At 38.3% G+C, this 22,008-nt stretch overlaps 2 protein-coding genes across 2 annotated transcripts; both read left to right on the top strand.

Annotated features, from left to right (window-relative positions):
- The first annotated feature begins 11,727 nt into the window (after positions 1 to 11,727).
- Positions 11,728 to 16,469, top strand: LOC147759902 (uncharacterized). The gene is made up of 3 exons (XM_086995598.1): positions 11,728 to 13,623; positions 14,074 to 16,153; positions 16,393 to 16,469. Exons 1-3 carry the CDS (start codon positions 12,523 to 12,525, stop codon positions 16,467 to 16,469), a joined length of 3,258 nt encoding a protein of 1,085 aa, XP_086851724.1. The 5' UTR covers positions 11,728 to 12,522.
- Positions 16,470 to 20,060: 3,591 nt separating this feature from the next.
- LOC147759903 (G protein-coupled receptor GRL101-like) lies at positions 20,061 to 21,336 on the top strand. The gene has a single exon (XM_086995600.1). It carries the CDS (start codon positions 20,104 to 20,106, stop codon positions 21,334 to 21,336), a length of 1,233 nt encoding a protein of 410 aa, XP_086851726.1. The 5' UTR covers positions 20,061 to 20,103.
- The last annotated feature ends 672 nt before the right edge of the window (positions 21,337 to 22,008 follow it).

Genomic DNA, 22,008 nt, shown 5'->3' on the forward strand with positions numbered 1-22,008 from the left:
CTATCATCCAATAAATATTGGATGTGCCTTCCCTGGTTTTGAACAGCAGCTTCACAATGTCCCCTGCAATTTGCCACCAGATTCTGTAAATCTTGCATTATGAGCCGGTTCCATTCCTAAATTACTGCCTGCTGGAGCTTTCTTATCTTTCCTACTGGAGGTTGTCTCTCATTTACTGCTCTGTCAATCATATCTTTAGCATGTTCAGTTACACTAAGAATTGACGAATATGCAGGGCCATCCGAATTTGGGATACCATGCTGTTGCACATCGATTTGCACGGGCCGTGCTTTACGGATGGGAGAATTGCCCTGCACCAAAATGATATTTCTTCCTGGATTTGCTTGAATGTTTGATTGCATGCGCCCTATTGGTATTTAGTCTCTGTATCGTTGACCAATAATCTCCCTTGCATGACGTACAGTGCCAATTTTCCATCATATGAGAAAGCGCACCATACTAAGACGGATATTCCGCCACCCTGAATACGTTGGTGAACACAATCATCCTGAAACGCTTGGTTTGGACCTCATCAGACTCCTAGCCAACCATCTGCATACATCAAAGTGAATCTGCTCTCGTTCGCCACAGGACCCTTCACCCAGTCTTGAGATTCCATTTTTCTCGGCATCTGGCTTATGCCAATCTTATCTGATTGTGTCTTTTGGTGGCTATTTACGAGGTCTTTTAGATGGAGGTTCAGCTTCTTAAAGATGCCTATATATCATAAGGCCCCAACCAAATATAATCCTATGCATAAAAAGCCCAGACCCCATTTTAATTACACCCTGGCTGACCCATTCTTTATAGTGTCTTTGCATAGTTTACACATAATGGGCAAGTTAATTGACCAAGTTAATTGGTCAAGGTGCCAGTTTGTTTGTATGGCATGTGCAGGTGATGTCTTAGATCAAGGCAAATATTATGATACTTACAGGTGTGGCAAATGAGATATAGTTGTATTGCATTCACTGAGAATAAAATCGGGCTCCAAGTGACTCCAAACTTGGAGTCCAGCAGTGGTGCCTAAAATAAAATTCAGACCATGTAGGCACATGTACATGCCCCATCCGAGGACAGTGTTCAGTTATTGATTTGTTGGCGTTATTTTCATATTGCAATGTTGTTTACTATTGTTGTTAGAATGTTTAATAACCAACTTAATATTATAATCATTAATTGCATGGAATTAACATTTGTTCGGTTTAAATTAGACTTCTTAGTTAAAAGTTTTAAAAAGTTCAAACTTTTAGCGGTAAAATGTTTACAAACGATCGAACTAATATCCAAACTAACATATTCACTGCACGAAACGTTCAGTATTATTTTGTTATCAACATGTGCTTCCTGGTAAACGTTATGTTGTTTGAAATGGGTCTGTTTTTCATTTAAAGTAATTGATAGAACTTGAATAGCCTAGTTTTCATGAGTTTTCAATGTATGAATTATTTGTTTCTATCATTTTATAAATTATTGCTTGCTGAAAAATGGGTAAAATATAAGACGTTTTAAGGGCAAATAGCTTTCTGTAAAAATTCTTTAGCGTTTGTATTAAGGGAAACAAAACTGAATTAAACCTTCTTTAAAATAATGTAATTGCTCTTCATGTGCGCATATACATTGTAAATTGAATACGTGACGGTTTATAAAGATTCACCCGCCCTTGTAAAATACTTCTGATTTGTGCCCTGTATCCTTTTTTCTCTTCAGACAGACAGTACAAGGATTAAAGTTGCCAAACCAAAAATGATTTTGGCAAACAGATAACATTCAGCAGTATGAACAAAAGAAAACAGTTCACTATTTTTTTCATCTGGGTTTTTTCCTGTCTCAGTGAAAACTTAATTGGTCCTACGATAAATTGATTTAAATACTTGTGTGTGATGGATGTGAGATTGTACACGAAATGATAATACATGTACAGACAAGCACACTTGTATAAGAAGGTCGTTTAAGAGAATGTACACATAATCTACCATACCAACGTACGTGTCAACAGGATTGTTTGTGTATCTGGACTTCCTAAATGACCAGTAAGTATTTTGTATAATATGACATGTTTATGTCACTGAAAATGAAGGCCATAATATGTCGCGACAAGCCATTACTATGTGTTGAAGAAATACGACGAAGGGTTTGCTATTGCCGATAAGACACGCAGTGGACGTCCTTCAAAAGTTGACCTGCGCCACATGAACGTTATAGATGAGGAGATGACCAAGAATGATGAATCGGTGGCCTCAGAACTAAAATCACGTCTCTTTGAGCGAACAGGTAATTTTATTGAGCAACATGGTATTAATTGGTTTCGCACCCCTCCAGAAAGCCCCGAGCTTAACCCTATTGAAAACGTATGGGCTATAATCAAACATCACCTGCGTACGCGTGTTAAGCCTACCACGAGAGAACAACTTGTTGAAGGTATTAGAGAGGCATGGGGAAAAGTTTTAATATTTTAAAACGCAGAAAAGTGTAATAAATATATTAATCACCGAAAGAAGGTGATTCCAGCGGTAATTGAGAGAGAAGGTCGTTCATCAGGCTACTAAACTAGCAACACATGTAATAAAGATAATGAGACATTGGTATTTATTTGATGCATTAGCTATTTAAAATTTTCCATTTTAACTACGCTTGTGTTGATCGTGACTTATTACCATCAAGTGAACCTCAAATAAAATTGTTATACGTGTTTTAAAACTAAGCATGATTTGTTCTTCAGAGTTTTGTTTTCATATTCGACCTGCCTTTAATCTAGTCTTCTGTTGCAGTCGATACAACATAACCCGGTATTGTTTGCTCACGTCGATAGCAATCTCTTTGCATCAGCTATAATAGAAACCTTAAGTGAGGCAATTAAGAAGGGGCGGAGCGTGTTTGTTGAACCGACTAATTTTGGTGTCCGATAAGGATTACTTGAGGATTCCCCTACCCTGTAATTATCAAGTGTCCTCTATTGTTCGACCATACGGGGCAGGGTTGGGAGACCATGTGGCCATTTGGTAAGGGGAATTATAGGCGGCACTGTAGCAGATAGAAAAGTAAAGGAAACAATCAATGCTGTCATTAACCAAAACTATTGTCCCTGAAATAAATACAAACGATGGTTCTCTGTAACTAACTCTGGCTGAAGAGAATGAGGCGACCCTCAATAATTGTGACCATAAACTCGTTATAACCTTGATTTGCCTTCTCCACCCAGATCTCGATGCCCTGTCTATCACGATTCAAATATTTACGTCTATGACCCGATTCTGTACACTGCAACGTATGCCAGATAATATACACTCACTGCGAACAAAAGCATAACAAAGAGATATAAAAAGCAACTGTCACACGCATGAGATGGGCAGTGAATCGTTCAACTACTCGGGAGAAAACCATCTGACTCAACGTACTTAATGACAAAGAACTTTCAAATAAAAGAAAATAATTGGATTATTAAAACAATTCCGAAGCTTCACCCTTCCATATCATCCTCATATATCATTTATCAGCGTGACAGAAATTTAAGCCAGTTAAGCTGATGGGAATTTAGTGAAACTCCCCAGGGGGATAGATCGATCCAAATCCCCTACAATTAACGCACCGATAATAGCCATTAGAGAGGCGTAAGGATTATAAACCAAAGCTATTAAAATGGCTTTGGATTTATTCCTGTAACATGTATAATATTTCACCCAGAATGGTATTTTTATTTAACCAGGGGGTTGTTGATTCATAAACTTTGAGTACTGTACGAATTTCAGATCATGCCTGTCTGTATCAAGCTTTATTCTGAACAACAGCGCACTACTGTTGTTCGATGTGGTTTGTGGCAGTTGTCCTGAGTTGTCAGAAAAGAATCTGTTCATCGTTGTAGTATTACAACGCTTTCTTACTATCAATATCATGGCATCCATGGTAAGCTTAATGATCAGTTTTCTAAGAAATCATTTTATATATATGGTATCATCCAGCTTATATGCAGATGCATGGCTCCAAAAATCAACCAATATCATATAGCAGGATAGAGCTCTCATATATCTAATTTTCATTAATTTTTGTGACAATTGACCATGTTTAGAGGTCTAATCTGGATTAAGTTCGTGTCAAAATTCTTTGAAGCTTTGCAGGAAAATCCGATCGTCCTGTCCTTGTTTCTCTAATGCTCCCAGGTCGACTGGAGCTGCTCTTTGAAAATAACGAACAGTGAGAATTTTACCTGAAATGAAAATCACCAGTGAGACACTCAAGACAAAAGTTACCTGAGAGTTGAAAAGCACCTAACCCTCCAAATAAAAGATAAAGGAAGTTCCAGCTTGACGTTTGATTAAGATAGGACTTCTAAAGGCAACTAGAATTGTTTACCTCGGTCCTGTGAAAGCAAATGAGATTGGGTACGTGTCAGAACAATAGAGCATATACAACTTATACAGAGGACTTGTACATGCAGGAGACTAACTTATAATTGAAGGGGGTTTTCAATTATATTCCGTGAAAAATAAACTAAATTCACAGAGAATAACATCAAGATATGTACGCACAGTGCATCCGTGTGTATGCCTGGGTACGCCCCTGCAAACTTTTAATCTCGTCAGCACATGTGGCTTGTCAGTCAGCAGAGAGTAATAGACGGTACCGGAGGAGACAGGATTGTGCCTGAAGTGTGACGTCATGTGACGTCAAGTGGTGTAAGACGTGAATATGAGTGGTTATTTTTAGCTGGAGGTGAACGGGAGTGAAGTCGTGGGCTCAGAGAAAAAAATCAGTTTTTCCAACAACAAAGCGGGTAATATTTTTTTCTTTTGGTATTTTGGACAGAAAATTCTTGTAGAAATAAAAGGTACATGATATGAAAACGTGTTACGATACTTGAAGGTGCTTTATTTGCAGTCAATTTGTTTTGAAGTATATGCTGCAACGACCGACTGTGCGACAAATAGCATCAATTGAAAAGAATCGTTGTCATGTGGAATTTTTGCATATATGTAATCTGATGTGCCCATATCTAATTATTTTTGTGTTTATGATATGTGCTGCAATTATAACGATGTTGTAGAGTCCTTGAAGGACCTTGTAAAAACCAGGAAGTAGTTTGCAACTGACAACTGAACCGCACCGAACCACGATCGCTGTGCAATGATTTATCTTTTTTAAAGATTGTGTCGAGTTATTAGATGTTTATATGTCCAGCTGACATGAATTTCCAAGCACATGAACTCTGCTCTACTTCAACTGACATTTCACACTATATTGCACTTCTTTAAATCCCAAAAGCATAGAAAGAAAAATGTACAAATGTACAGTAAATGTGATGCATTCATTGGACAAATAAAACATTTCAATTGTGAAAAGTAAGCTTATTACTTATAAGATCTTCCCAAGACGACGAAAAGAGAATTTAGGTGAGCCGATCACAAAGTTGACAGGTAATTAAGACTCGGTTACCTTAATAAAAATTGACTATATTATGTAATACTCAGTTGTAAATCGCTTTGAACAGGTAGATAAGATGCAACCTGACCCGTTTCTCAAGGCTATCGATTGACGGCCTGAGGCAATTGATTGCCAGTATCCTTTGCTTGTGATTTTTTAGCTCAGATAAGAGGCTGTCAAAATGTCATCTTCGTCATGGCATTTGTCACTGATTAGTGCTTACCCCGGTGTAACGTTGAAAACAGGTTGATACGTTGATTTGCCGTTGATCTACCTAAATTCAACGTAAAATCAACGTTGATCCAGCCACGTCAAAACACCGTCATAATGTGACGTTGACTCAACGTTGTATTTTGGTCATTGACACAACCTTGCAGACATGGATTGTAATTTAAAATATTAATAATTGAAAACGTGATACTTTGTTTATCAATATTGTAACTAACTTTATCAAAATAATAAAAAAGTGTTTTAAAGTAAAAGTGACAATTGTTTTGTGTCTTTAGTGAACTAATGAATTTTCTTAACATGTTATTCAGAAATACATTCCAATAAACTTCCTTGCAAGGTCAGCTAACATTAGGATGAATAAGTTGCTGTAAATGTGATGGAGTGAAGTCAATAAAGTTGACAGTTCTCTCTCTATATATAAGACAATGACTATATATATTGATCTAAACCTTGGAAATTCTATCTTAAAGGCCATACATATATCATCATCATCATTCCTCTTCGTCCCGTGTGGGACATAAGGCCACCCGTACATATATACATGTACCCTACATATATTTAGCCATCAAACATGTCCTACTGCTAAACACATCCAGGCTAAAAGGGTGTACCATGCTTAGGTGCAAAACATGCTTAAGAGCTAAATGCGTTGAAAAGATCAGACAAAGCAGGCACTTGGATGTTTTTACAGTGTACGTTATAATTGTGTACCTGTGTTTTGTACCAAAAATAAAAACATTTCAGGTCATTTTAATGTCTTTTCATGCAAGAATGTTGTCTAACAACGGGGGTTGATACAATGTTGTTATCTGACTTTGAGTCAACCTTCAAATCCAATGTTTATCCAACGTATTATCAACGTTATGGTTCAACGTTGTTTCAACGTTAAAACAACATAATTTGCCCGCTGTTAGACCGAATGTGTTTTGCAGTATAACCCTAAAAATGTAGGGTGTGTTTGTTTAACTTTTAGGTGCTAAGGGTTTCAACTGTTTTAGCCACACACACACACACACACACACACACACACACACACACACGAAGTCAAGGTCACCTTTAACTGCTATATTTATCTCTTCTTAAAACAGTATACCGTGAACTGTCAACATTGTTAACTTCACAACATCACATTTACAACTGGACTTATTCATCCTTGTGTTAGCTGACCTTGCGAGGAAGTTAAAGCAATAATAACTCTTCCTTTGAGATTCAAAAATCCGCATGAAATACATTGTAAACAACGCATGGAAATATATTCTATTGTATTTTACCACTAAAACGGCCGTTATTGTAGGAAAACTAAAATCTGTGCTTGTCAATAGGGCTTTCGATCCCTTTTTTCCGGTCGATAAGTGCATTCGTTGCTAATGACGTAATGGTGTCACGCGGATTCTCGCGTTCATTCGAGACCAAAATAACATGGCGGGAAACCCTCAGACGTAAGTTGCGAGTTTTTGTACAGTGCGTCGGATAACGAAAAGCCCAAAACGGCACACATTGTGGATATAAATGCATTTTTAACAAAAAGACGAATATATCTCATGAATCTTATAAAGTGTTGTTGTTGTCTGCTTTTCCCGCGGTTTTAAGTAGGTCACCAGTGACTTTGCAATGTCAGAGAAAGCTCCGTCAGTTAAAATCTCTTAAGAGATATTAACAAAAAACCGTACGTTTAGGAAAAAAACCTTGGATTAACTTTGAATGCAGGAATGGGGTCGTTGGCCGTTGGTAAGTACGGGAAAATCGCCGTTTTTTCCAGGAAAATCCAATTTTTGGCCAAAACGAAGAGTTATTGTGACTTTAATTTAAATGTTTTTTAATTTTGTTGTAACGGTCTTCGAATCTTTCTACAAATTATAACGTTACTATAATCTTTTTTGTTAGCTGGGACATCATTTTGCATGGAGTTAAAAACACCCATAACGTTACAATTACCAGCATGTAACCATCTGATAACGTCGTGAAAACGTTATTTGTTATTTGGATCATTACTGAAAAGTACATACTAGTATGAACCGGTGGAGCGTGGATTGCCGGTAACACATATAAACCACTTCCACTACATTCTTATAGGACTCAAATAAAGTCGACATGCCAAAGGATAAACTGAACAAATCACTCGATCAGCAATAAAAGAGCTTTAGACTGCTCCTTTCTTTAAATTTTGGTCAGAAATTTAACCTACTTATGTGACCTACTTTTCTGTCCCATGTATATACAGGATAGTAAGCTAGCAGAAAAATCCATTCAAATGTCATTTTTCGGGTAATATTAAACAATGTCTTTTGTAATTCTCTTAATTATACTGTTTGAAACTATATGCTGGCATTTGGTTGCTTTTTTGTGGCAAAAAATCGACTTTGTATACATCTTTAATAGGCCTATTTTAAATGAGCACACGTTACTGCAAGGAAGGACACAAAGCGTTCGAGCAGGCTGCTCCACACATTTGCAAGGGGGAGTGTTAAGCCAAATTGTTGAGCCTTGTAATTAACTTGTTATGGGACCGGTGAAATTAATCACATAGCTAAAAGTGCGACACTTCTAAGCATGGTAAACACTTTCTTCTGTGAAAAGCTTGAAAAGCAAAACGTGTTGTTCAGCAACTTCACGCATCGAGGAGTTCCACACAAGGAGTCAACACAGCAGCGCGTAACCCGGGGTTAAGGGGTCAAGGATATTAAAAATACGTCTTGAACTCGATTTTTAGTTTTTTATACGTTAGAAATAATCAATATTGTATCTAATACTCAATTAAGTTATATTTTTGCAACACGGACTAAAAATATACATTTGGACGAGTTTTTCTACCTGTCCGTGGCAGCCTTTAGGCTCGGCCTCCGTTGTCAAGCACCGTTACTATGGGGGGCGGGGCAAGAATGGTTGTCTAACTTGTCTTCAGCTGTTACGCGTGCACTGGCAGCTCATAAATCTTACGTCAGCTAAACTGAGATTATATTGTTTCCATTTTTTTACATTGTTAACAATATATTAAATTTTTTCCCTCAGCGTCTCAATCACGTCACGTCAAGATCACACTTGAGCTGCTGAGAATTCGTACAACGTCTGGGGTTGTCAGAAAAAAATCGTTAGGCAATCATTTTATTCACAATAAAGATCGTAACAGCAAGCAAGTTTATAAATTATATTGCCACCCAAAACATTTTCAAACTCGCCTATTACGGTCTCGGCACTCTGTGGCATCGTGGCTGATACGTACCCACATTCGGCCGTTTCTCGGAGTAATTCATTTTTTGCTTTCTCCATTTTCGCGTCTTGGTGTGTAGAGCGGCGTCCACGCACAACGGGTGGCATTGTCCTCTGCTTGCACCTCAAGTAATTTTCTTTTTGTTTGTTAGCGCTTCCTTAGACACTTCCTAGACAGTGCACAGACTCCTACTGCGTCAGGCACAATTATGATTAACTACGTCAGTGAAACGAGAGTAGGAAGGCCTACTCAGCTGTCAATCATTTCTCAGGGAAGAGCGGCTTTCGTGGTGCGAATAAGTTTGCGTACAAAAGTAAGATTTTCTGACATTTAGATAGAAACAAACAACCCAATTTTAACACGTAATGGTGTATAGACCTTCCCGATCAATAAGATGATAACAGGTAAGGTGGAGGTACAATTAGTTTGCTAAATTAGCCCAATTACCTGAGCCAAGTGGTTAATGAGCGATTTCTCAGCTTTGAAGATTGATAACATAGTCTAAACTTCAATCCCCATATCTCATTCTTTAACTGGCAGATTGACATGAAATTTGTTGTGTCTGTGTTTCAGTATAATATCTAGTCGACTGCGTCTTGGGTTCTTGATTGACTTTTTATTTTTGAAGTTATTAATACTGAAAGTGGATGGTCCATATATATTTCGTAAAATTCACGTTTTATCAAAATAAAATCAAACGTAAAAATGATAAGAGAAAATCCTGACAGAGTTTACTGGTTTATGTGCTAACCTTTAGATAGCTATTTCAATCGTATTTATAGGGCTTTTTGTTTAAGAGAAAATCTTGATTAAAAAAATGACAATTTTAGCCCCAAAACGCTGATATTACGTCACTCGTGTTACACTGTGACTACAAACTTTGGAAAATTGTTTTGCTTGCTAGACCATATCCTTTAATTAATAGGAAATTTAATAAGCTGCATTAGTTTTGGACTTTTTCGTTAATATCCTAGACCCCTTAATTAGAGGTTATTGGCTGTCCACTTATGATCGGTATTGTTCGCCTTGATTGCAGCACACTTCCTACTCACTATTGGTTCGCCCGCCTCTTCTTTAAATGCTCTCTCAAACCTTTCCTCAGTCAGCCGAGAATGGAAACACGTTTATCTGCCGATAAACTACGTCGTTGATGTATTATTCGGCATCATTCTACAGTGGGTCATAAGGCTCTATCTATGATTTTTTTCGTCTCGCATTTTACCAGATTAAGGCGACGCCAGAAAACTAAATTTAATGAATAATTTTCTCACGTGCACGTATCCAGCTTATTTTACGACAATAACTACCACGGCACCTCCGCCATTTGCAATTGTAGACGAACCACGTGTTTCCAACTGATAGGCCAATACAACTATACCAGACCCATTGCACGAGAAAAGACCGTTTATATTTAATGAATTTAAAAAACATTTGAGGATCGCGATTTTCTATTGATATACTACCGATGGTATCCCTGTATTAAATCATCCACTGCTACCTGCTACAGGCCTACACTCTGATATTAACCCTAATGCCGTTTCTTGTCATTCATTCTAGAACTCTCTGAGCCATCGAAAAGTTATTTGCCAGGACATTAATAGGCTACTTCTTAACGGATTGTTTTTATTTTCACTGAGTCAAAAACTGTTCGAGGACGTCTCTGTCGTTATCGCCGTTTCTCGGACGTCATTTATACGGCGTTGAACGGCAGTCCCAGACAAAGGATCGGAAAGTTTCCAAATAGAAGAACAACGTTATTGTTCCTAAGTAAAGAGAGGCGATAATGATCTGTTCTTTTCCTCTAGCTTAGTCTGTCGACAAAAATGAACAAGGTTAGGCCTACAATGCAACCACCAATTATTACGACCATTATTGAGGTTCTTTGCTACACTCCCTTTCTTCATGATCGCGAAACCCGTGGAGTGCTGTGTTTTAAATATATAAAATTGGTCTCGCGAGGTGAAGCTATAATGATGAACTAAAAAAATACGATGAATATCTAATAAACCATGAAGCACGTAGCCTAGGCCTCTTCTTTGACCGACATCACATTTTTACATTCTTTGTTTTACTGAGAGGACGAACATAGTCTAATTTGCCGTTTGGTGGTGATTTTGCTCGAAGTAGCGGTGTCAAGTAAATCGGTGATTTACCGTTGGTAAGAGTAGCAATCATCGCTCCTGCGTCCTCAAAGATTACTTTCTAATCCCCCGTAATTAACGCAGTCAGGAATAAGCGCTGAAATAGGGGGTATTATATCAGGAATTAATTTTTGTAATTATGTATCCGTAAAATAAGAATCGTTACAGTATCACGTATTTTTCCAGATGGAAAATATCATAATTTATGCACACTGATCGAATTATAAAGAGAATCTCCAGATGTAAACAAAGGTCAGTCAAGTATCACTCATCCCAGGCTGCAGGGCAGATATGGAGAATTGAATGAAGCGCGAGTGATCTGGCAACCCTACAATTTTGTCATAATGATTCATTGGCAAACAATATAGAAGCAGGAAATTAACATCTTTTACAGTGTAAAGAACGACACCTTATGAGGCTTTTGTTTCTTCCCCTTGGTGGTTATTACAAAGCAAGTATGTTGACGTAAGTGTTATCTGCTTCCTGGTGAAGACTTTTGCGTGTTCAAAGGAACAATGGAAATGTCTATGGGCGGCCAAAAGGGCAAAAATTCATGTCGTCGATTCAGTTATGTTTCGTCGATTCACTGCCTTCCCATCGATTCAGTTTCAAGTTTAAACGATCCTGTCATAAATTCAACATCTACTTTCGTCAATTCAACTGTCAAACATTTCTCATCTACGGTGTATTAAAACCAATGCTGTCACTATTTTCGTCGATCGTGTAACTACTGAGTATGCAACGACGTTAACCGTTGTTCCACTAATTCTATTATTCTCTCACGCTGATATCGACAGCTCTGTATTGCTGCGCATGCCGAAGCTTTGCGGAAATTGCCGAAGGTTAGGAAAAATCTTCAAAATATACTTTTATTACTTTTAATCAAATCCAGACTATCTCTCACTGCCCTGAGGTATGGCTAAAACCTTTCAGTTGTCATCAGACTTTGTAATTTGGGAGAAAAAAGTGAAACAGGAACTTCTGGTGATGAATAATAGGTTATAGTGCTGCAAGGTTTTGTTTTCTATCCCTGATGTACGTGTAGCTTTTTCTACAGTTTCTATAACTCTCTTAACGTATGAAAATATGCAGGTTTTCTGATATAATAAGACTTTGATAAAATCAAAACCAATAATACTTTTAAAGTCGAGAGTCGGGATAAATAGGTGGAGATGTGTCCCGCCGGCGCTTCCGCAACAGCAAGACTGAAGGACGCAAGTTACAAAGCAAAACATGTTTAGTCGAGTTAAAGACTAAATTACCGGCTTAACAGCGGCGACAGTGACTCCCGCTGTGAGCGACTTGCGCTGTCTATCGTAATCCCCCTATCATTAACACTGTCGAGGGCTTGCGCACTAGCTGTAGTGCGTGGGCTGTTAAAGTGACCGGGGACTTAATAGCTACACGGTATGTCTTTAAATGCTAAACACTGTTTTTACAGTGTAGGGTAGAAAAACACGCGCGTGCACACTCATGGATTAGAGTTTTCGTTGAGGATTAATAGAAAACCATTCATTTCACACAATGTTAGGACATACATCGTCAGCTGGAGATGGTCAAGCGATGGACAGATGGACACTAAACGGACACTTTTACTTCCACATCCTCCTGGCATTTGCTATACTCGGCTACCAACCAGTATCTTGCATTAAATTTGTTGTGCCACAAGAAGGATCTACCTATCCAAATGAGGTAACTGTAACTGAAAAGATCAAGGTACCAGATTATAAGTGGGCTAATATTCGCTTCACTAAATTTGACCTAGAACTTTCAGGAGGATGCGACAAAGATTACGTGGTGATTATTTCTCGTCCAGGCCCTAGATACTACCAAGATAAAGATGTACAAACGTTATGGGGAGCAGTGTGTGGCTCATATACTTTTTCCGAACCTAGTATTCTAAATGTTCAACTGTGCTTTAAAGGTTCAGTTGAGGTTATATTTAGTAGCGATCTAGATGTCAGTGCCACAGGGTTGAAGGCTGATATAGATGTGGTGGAAGATTGTGAAGATCGCAAATTGCCGTGCACACATGTGGTTACATCTCCGTATGAAGGTTGGTTCAGAATCAACCGCGGTAATTTGACGGCAGGCTGTAAGTTTTATTTGACCGCTCCTGCTGATTACATCTTGCAAATAACACTTGCAAAAGACCTTAATGTCCTTTGCGGAACTCTTACTTTTTATGACGTGACAGAATACAGTGAGGTGAAATTGCATACCCATAACATGAATAGTTCTAAGCAATTTACATCCCTTCGTGGAAATTACGACCAAATGAGCATCGAATGGTCACCGTGTGACGGCGCAGTGCAATACGACGTATGTGCTGAGTACAAAGCTGTTTCCCGCAAAACGGTGGAACCGTTTTCATGCCACCCGGGATACACCCTTTTTGAGGGGAACTGTTATCTGTTAAGGCATTATGAAGAATCAGTCACGTGGACCAAAGCTGAGACCGAGTGTGAGAGAGATTCAGGACATCTAGTTAGCATACAAACACGCCGTGAAGCTCGCTTTCTGGGTAGAATTCTGAATAGCTTTGAAAAGTTATATAGATGGGGTTCATGTTCTCCTTTCTACCATAGCAGCGCAATCTATATAGGACTTAAATCTACAGACCAGGTAAGTTTTTCAGATTTTTAACTTTTGAACACCAATCTTTTAAAAGATACACATAGTTTACCATAAGGGCTCGAACTTTTCAATGGAATAAGTTGTGAAGTTTACGAACACCGTATTTGTAAACTCATATTCCTTGAATTAGATAGAACATTCCTATTGACTGGTAGCAAAAATAATAATAATAATAATAATTATACATAAAATAAAATAAGAATGAAAAGCAGACTAAATTACAGTTCCTTTCTGTGTATACAGTAAAAACTACACACTTTCAATGATTCCAAAATTATTTTACTGGAAGATTGATTAAATTTTCCACATTGAAAAGATCGAGTCATTAACGTCCATCTGTATTGTGTGTTTGTGTGAGTGTGGTCCTTCCATGTGATGGTTGCATCACATCTCTCCTCTCTTCATTTCCCAATGAATTATATCCAATTCATCTTACAGCACTACAACTGGACGGATGGGGGAGCGTTTGTATACAGTGAATGGTACGGCCCAAAAATGTATGGATTCAATTCAATTAAGATTCCTTTTTTACTGGAAATAATTGTCACGAAAGATATTCTGCAGCCGGTCCAAGGCGATGAGCGCGACTGTGTCATTATGATGGCATTTCTAAAATCTCCATCTCACGGGAAACCACGCTGGGGGAACTGGGCCAAAGTCCCGTGTCACCAACCAATCTGCTGTATGACCGCCATCTGTAAAAAGCCTGCAGCCTCAGTATCAAAAAAGAAGTCAACTATAGCCGCTTCCAAATCATCGCTAATGGATTCTACAGCATCCCAGTGGTATACGCTCCATGAAACCTACTGTCCAGAGGGTTGGGTGTATATAGCGGGGCGTTGTGTGCTTTTATACACTCTTGCCCAAATTGAAGCCGTAGAACATGTTGGGCACAGAACGAAGTATGTGCCCCATTATCACCCACAATATTGGTCCTTACCGTCAGGCACTAACCTCACCTATAGCGCAGCTGTGGAGGCATGTAGGTCCCTGGGTGGAGATTTAGCCCCCTTTAACAGCACTTTACACAAGGACCGAGATATTCTTCAGTACATCAGTATTTGGGGCAAAGAACTCACTTGGATATCTCCGACAAGTTTGGATAAAAATAAATCAAGACCACTCTCAAATATCTTAGCTGTGTGGGTGAAGTCCCCAGAAAACATATGCAGAAGGCTTATGTATGCTCACCATTTGTTCATAGATGACATGGAAGGACTATGCCCACGCGTTGACCACCGTGAGTCGCTCTTGGCTCTTTGTGAGATAGGTTCGAAACGCAACATTTTCAACTGTTCACAACACAAGTTTAGATGTCAAGATGGCAGCTGTATATCTAGTGTTAATGTTTGTGATGGGATCGCGGACTGCGCTGAAGTAGAAGATGAGAAGAATTGTACGTGTGGACAACACACTTTCAGTTGTTCCGATGGCACATGTATCCCAATTAGTAAAGTATGTAATCACGTCAACGACTGCCTTAATGGAACTGATGACGAGAATTTTTGTGTCTATCCGCCGTGTAAAACAGGGCAGTACAGATGCCAGAATGGGGAATGTATCAACGAGAAAGACAAGTGCAACTTCTTTAAAGACTGCTCAGACGGATCTGACGAAATTCCCAAAATTCTGTGCCCCTGTGAAAAGTGTTACTCTGGCAAATGTTTAGCTCCTCAAAATGTGGACGATCGCCATCCGGATTGCTTTGGGGTGACACAAGAGGATGAGTCACTTTCAATGATTCCACTAAATATGTACATATTATCAAAGTGCCCAATTTCTCTTATTAAAGACTGGTCACGCTCTTTATCTCTGCCTTATTGTTCGAATGCTAATGAAATAAGATGCGCACCCGAACACGTTCGGTGTATTGATCGCCATCTGGCATGTGTTCACGACAAAATCAAGCACGAACGATTTCAAACATGCAGAGGATTTGAACATTTACAAAACTGCGCCAGCTTTCAGTGTCCACACATGTACAAGTGCCCTGACTCGTATTGTGTCCCACTGCGGCAAGTGTGCGACGGGGAGAAAGACTGTCCACGAGGAGAGGACGAGACTGGTTGTGCTAATTACACATGTCCCGGTGGTTTCAGGTGTAAAGGAGAACGGCAATGTCTGCATCAGAGTGAGGTATGTAATGGTGTGGTCAACTGCAAATTTTCTGATGACGACGAAAGGTTCTGTGACATAAAGACATGCCCCATGAACTGTGTCTGTAGTGGGTATTACGTAGACTGCACGGGAGGAAATGCATCTAAGGTGCCCAATATTTCGCCATTCACCAGAGGCCTTGCTTTTGGGGACAACAAACTTCATTTAACAAACGTAACGTTTGCAAGATATAATTTGCTTGTAAAACTTAATGTCAGTTCAAATGAAATCGATATCATTCCTATCATGGCATTAATTCATTTAAGTAACTTGATAGAGTTGGACCTACGGAGAAACAAATTGTCCTCTCTGCAAGCAAGTGCCTTCAATGGTTTGTTTAATTTGAAAACCTTGTTGCTAAGTAGTCGAGTCGCCACTCCCATAGGCCCAATAGTCGAACCCTGCAATGTTCTTTCCTGTAAACTTTTTTTGCTGAAATGCATTCTTAAGGCCGAGAGAAGCAAAATTAGCTTCGTTGCTATTTCCGAGACCTTGAGCATTTTTCAATATGGCCGTCAATTTATGACGAAAAATAGAAAAACGACCAGAAGTCGCCGGGTAAACTTTATTGACAGCTTTTTTGAATGTGTATCCTATCAGGAGAGCACTATAGTACTAGTGAATACGCTCAATCACATACCACTAAGCAAAAAACCAAAATGGCCGTCAAAACATAAGGCAGAAAAATATAAAAGCTGCAGAATCAGTTTGTTTTTTGCATATTTATTTTTATAAAAACCATATCCCCTTTTTATATTTATGTTAATTATAATATTTTGTTAGTCATGACCCGAAACTCTTGGAATAAGCTTATCTGACAGTTCAGTAACCCCCCAAGAGTCTGTTTGCTCCTTCTCCGGGTCCCATAGTCAAATACTTAGAATGTTATTCCCTGAATATTTTAAAAGAATTTAACACTTTGGGGGTATAAAAGCCAATTTAATTTGGGCTCTCTTGGCAATGGCTAGCTTTGGAACATTGATCAATTTTCTAAATTCAAGATGGCCATCAATAGTAAAAAATATTATAATATCATTATATTATAAATAAATAATTATGTAACATAGCAAAGAGTCGGGTTTAAAGAGCATGGTATTCCGCATTTCAAATGACCACTAAAACATGCCCAAAAAGGTAAAAAAATCAGTTAAATTACGTTTTAAACTGATAATTCGGCGTATAATATATATCAAACCCTTTTATTTATTGACAAAGTGTACTTGAAAGGTACAGTTATACTAAGACTCTATAAAAGAGGATCATTGATAGAGCTTACCATTACGTAAGTTCTCTTTTTGATACAGGCTCAATCTGATGAAAAGTTTATCAAGGGCCAAAAGGGGGTTCTACAGGGATTTGGGCACAGGGAGTCCAAAGTCGGGACTCATATTTTCATGGAGTCCAACCAAGTCCGTTGTTGGGGACGGGAGGTGGGGAGGGGAATGTAATTTAATTTAACTTTTGTCAAAGTATTAACCTTATAATTTTTTTTCGTTTTTGTTTTGATATTGATCATACTTTAATATTTTGATTTTATATCTTTATCATAACTTTTTCAGTATGTACATAAAATGTAGCTTTAAAACTTCCCATTCTTTTTATTGAGATTGGCACGTGTAAGAATATTCATCAGTACATAACACCATTTCTAATTTTTCTTATTACTGCACTTTTTTCACTTTACATTTTAAGGAGTCAATAAACAAAACATCTTACAAATCTTTTGGTTATATACTGACAGCCATTAAAATCTTGGAGGCCATATTTTTCAAAATAATTGTTATTTTGAAGCACTAAACTGGATTATTTTCATATAAATCATTTGCTTAGGACATTGGTATACGGAACCAAAAATCTTAAGTTTCATGAATAGTTTCAAAACAAAAATGGTACCAGCCCAACACAGAGTCACAACGGTCAATAGCGGGTACGATCTCCGCTTGCTTCGATGCAGGCGGAGATCTGTTGGCGCATGCTTGGGCAATCTAGATGGGATGGTGTCGTGCGGAATCCTATTTCAGCCCGGGGTAGGACATCCAACCTTTGGACTCCAGATACACTTGGATCATTTGTGCCGAATGTGAACGGGTCTTGTCCTGTTGGGAAACGGTGATATCAGTTTTCTGCTGCATGAATGAGGTCATGTGAGGTTGCAGATTCTGATCTATGTAGTGACGAGCAGTTGCTGGTATGTTGCCATCAACGACCACCATCGGTTGACCGTCAGCAAGCATCGACGCATAGTGGGGCTGCTGCTCCGGTTGTTGTTCCTGCCGGGTGCTTCTTGTGCTGTACGACTGGCATGGCGAAATTGGTCCCGCAGCTGATGCAACCTGATGTAGCGATCCTGGCCTGGAGTTGACACTATCTCGCCAAGGCTGCGGTATATCGCTAACAGAGCCTGGCATGTTGTGGCATTCAATCAGGTTCCTGATTGTGGGGTGGGAACAGCCCATACATTATAGCTCAAATCAGACTCCCCTCACACCCAGTGCCCAGAGATGTACGTTGCTACATGATAGACATGGCATGATTCCGTTCACTGAACAAACAACATGGGTGGCCTTTTTGGGACTTTATAGGCCTCCAAAACCAATCCTCAAAATGTGCGGATGCCCACTGAGTATTGCTCAATGTGTATTTGGTCCATTTTTGCAAAAAAAAAAAAAAGCTTACCCATGTGCAATGAACCATGGCAATATGACAACTCATCATAATCTTAACTACCCAAGCACTAAGTCATCAATAAATCCACAATGAATAATTATATCTAAAATACAAGTAGAAAATGCATACATTCCTTTATCAAAGCTTCCATTATCTGTAAGTATATATTGGCAAAAATAACATTTCAAATACATGATGTCGATGGGTAGCCCTCGCATATCCCCGAACTATGTCACGTTGTCAAGAATAGCTGACCTCATGGGCCCTAACCGCTGGGTTTGTATACCCCTGCTTGGATTATTTATAATAAAATTCATTATTAAACAACAAAAATGCCTTAGCCCATAGGTGTTAAAATATTTTAAAAGTCTACAAAAAAAGGATAAGAATAATCCATCCGAAGAAAAACGATTTGACGCCTTTTTTTATTTCAAACTGATTTAGTTCACACATACTAGAACGATAATGCCTTTTATTAAATCATCCACAATGTAATTTTTGATTTAGAATGATAAACTAGTTGTCAGGACTGAGATATCCGCAATCAATGTTTTGTTTGATCATAGAGTAGCATTGACGGACATATTGGTTTTCGTTTTTCGTATCATTTAACCTAAAAATATGTTTTATTGTGTGCTATGTCTTGAATGCAGGTATATCGTTTTTTACTTTATATATGTATTTATATTTGTTCCAGTTAAAGTCTATTTCAGTTAAAAGCCTTGTAGTTTTACAGTTGTTTCTTTTCCCTTCCATTATGTTTTGGTGGCCATTTTTATTAAAATAACTTGCAAAAATGAAATAAATGATCGCACTTTGCATGGATATAAACATAAATATGCAATGGAGTGAAGCATTAAAATTTTTATTTGAATGTATGGCTCTCGCTATTCATATAACAAATTGACGGCCATCTTAAATTTTGAAAAATTATCAATATCTCGTTTGTATCAACTGGCAAATAAAGTCAAGCTTATAAGCTTCTCTGAGTTTTGTAACCCAGATGAAATAATTTATTTTTAAAAAGCTTGCAAGATATAACATAGCAAGCTTTGACTATGGGGCTCGTCGGAGTGGAAATGGACTCTCAGGAGATGGCACCGTCTGCCACCATCTGATTAATGTCAAATAAGCACTTTCTGAGAGTTTATGATCTTGACTAACAAATTATCATAATGGACAGAAATAGAAAAGGCGGATATGTTTTTAATAAGACTAAATTTGCAAAAAAACGAACTTATTTTGAACCTTTTTTTACTTTCTGTCATATGTTTTGACGGCCATTTTGGCTTTTTTGCTATATGTAACGGGCTTAAGTGTATTCACTAGCACTGTTGTGCTCTCCTGGCTGGATACACGTTCAAAAAAGCTGTCAATGAAGTTTACCCGGCGACTTCTGGTCGTTTTTCTATTTTTCCCCATAAATTGACGGCCATATTGAAAAATGCTCAAGGTCTCGGAAATAGCAACCAAGCTAATTTTGCTTCTCTCAACCTAAAGAATGCATTTCAGCAAAAAAAGTTTACAGGAAAAAACATTGCAGGGTTAGCGTTCTGGCTACTCGACTAAAGTGGAAACCCATTAACTAAAATTTCCCCAGGCACATTTGATGGTGTTTCAAACCTAAGTGCTTTAGACCTTAGTATGCTTCATATCAAGACCATTCATGCACATACATTTAAAGGCTTAGACTCGTTAAAAAATCTGAATATAAGTTTCAACAAAATGTCCACGATAAAGGATGGTGCTTTTCATGGTTTGCCCAAATTGGATGCAGTTGATATGTCTGGGAATGAGGGAATCTTTGTCGAAACTGAAGTTTTCGTAAATTTTTCAGCTAAAACATTAATAACAGACAGGTTTGGAATCTGTTGTCTCGCTGTTGGGAAAGTAAACGAATGTTTACCTAAACCTGACGAATTTTCCTCATGCTCTGATTTGCTTTACGATAAGATCTTACAAGTCTCTGTCTGGATTATGGGGATTCTTAGTTTGGTTGGGAACCTTTTTGTTTTTGTGAACAGACTATGTGAAAACAAAATGACCCCTCAAATATTTTTCATAGTTAACCTCTCAGTTTCTGATTTTCTTATGGGTGTATATTTGATCATAATCGCCACGGTTGACACTCTCTACCGTGGGGAGTATTTTGTTCATGCCGAGGTCTGGACAGATAGTGTGTTATGCAAGACTGCGGGGTTCCTTACCATGCTTTCAACATTGATGTCTATGCTGATATTAGTTTTGATTACAACAGACAGAATAATAGCCATTGTGTTCTGCATGTCGTTTCGAAAAATTGGAATGAAAAGAGCGTCCGTTTTAGTGTCAGTTGGGTGGGCCTTTTGCTTTATCGCAAGTATCATTCCTTGTGTCGAAAATGGATATTTCGAGAAATTCTATGGTCATAATTCTGTGTGTATACCCTTTACAATAAGCAGAGTATACTTTGGTGGTCGTGAGTACGCGTACGCCATGTTTTTATTTACCTCTCTTTTCGCTTTTGTCTACGTGGCAGGGGCGTATATATGTATAATAAAAAGCGTTTTTAAGACTCAACAGCAATCTGGACGTGAGGGTTTTGGTGAAGTAATTTTTTTGAAAAAAGTGTCCATTATTTTACTAACAGATTGTGCATGCTGGGGCCCGGTTACCTTGTTAGGGTTTCTAAGTATGGCCAACGTGTCAATTGCACCACAAGTGTCAAGCTGGGTAGCCGTGTTCGTGATGCCGTTGAATTCCGCTATCAACCCCTATTTGTACACACTTACCAACGTAAGAAACAAAGAAAAATCAACGACACGCTACACTTGTGTAGCCAGACACAGACATAATAAACAAGAACAAGTACCAACAATCAAAGAAACCGAGCTATGACCATCTTTACCCCCGCGCTTTGTTAGTTTGTTGGAGGGCATCACTTGAAAATGTTACGGTGCTTTGGTCAGGGGAAATGTTGAGGCAAGGTTTTGGGGTATTTAGGGCAGAATTAACTTTTCGGATCCCACGAGACACATGATAGTTTGTTTGGCTTATGTTTAGAATTCAACATGGATTAGTTTGTCAATTGCAGAACAGCTCGATACATGATCTATGAAGATGAAACTTTTTAACTGTAGTTAGTTTGATTCAGGAAATATCTGTAAAATATTTTTTTAGATTTTTTTGGAAAACATAATCTGCTATTTGTGTTTGTAAATGGAAAAGTTGGTCAATTTTTTTTTTCAATTTTGACCTGGTCCTGTATTTACAGCACGGCAATATCTACAGGTGGCAATGTGTATCATATGTTGTATGGAATTGTATGTAAGGTTCAATGTGTATTATATGTTGCATGGAACTGTATGTAAAGTTCAGTGGCTTATTGCAAGCCAACATATGTCATGGCAAGAGACTATATTTCTGATGAAATGAGACTACATGTGAGTAAAACTGTATTGCATGTGAACATTATCTTGTCTTGGTCATATACAGTGACTTATATTGAAATAGATGTAATGGTTCCTGTCAGTTCACATTGATATCTTTGTGAAGTATGTAATCTTGAAT

Source organism: Lingula anatina, chromosome 9, assembly GCF_051362555.1.
Source record: "Lingula anatina isolate TDL-2025a chromosome 9, LinAna3.0, whole genome shotgun sequence".
NCBI lineage: Eukaryota > Metazoa > Brachiopoda > Lingulata > Lingulida > Lingulidae > Lingula > Lingula anatina.

Excerpts from the sequence above, each read along its gene's own strand:
- LOC147759902 (XM_086995598.1), top strand. The coding sequence starts at position 12,523 with ATGTTAGGACATACATCGTCAGCTGGAGATGGTCAAGCGATGGACAGA. Across the intron at positions 13,624-14,073 it reads GACTTAAATCTACAGACCAG|CACTACAACTGGACGGATGG; the intron begins GTAAGTTTTTCA and ends TTCATCTTACAG. Across the intron at positions 16,154-16,392 it reads TTTGAAAACCTTGTTGCTAA|GAGAGCACTATAGTACTAGT; the intron begins GTAGTCGAGTCG and ends GTATCCTATCAG.
- LOC147759903 (XM_086995600.1), top strand. The coding sequence starts at position 20,104 with ATGCTTCATATCAAGACCATTCATGCACATACATTTAAAGGCTTAGAC.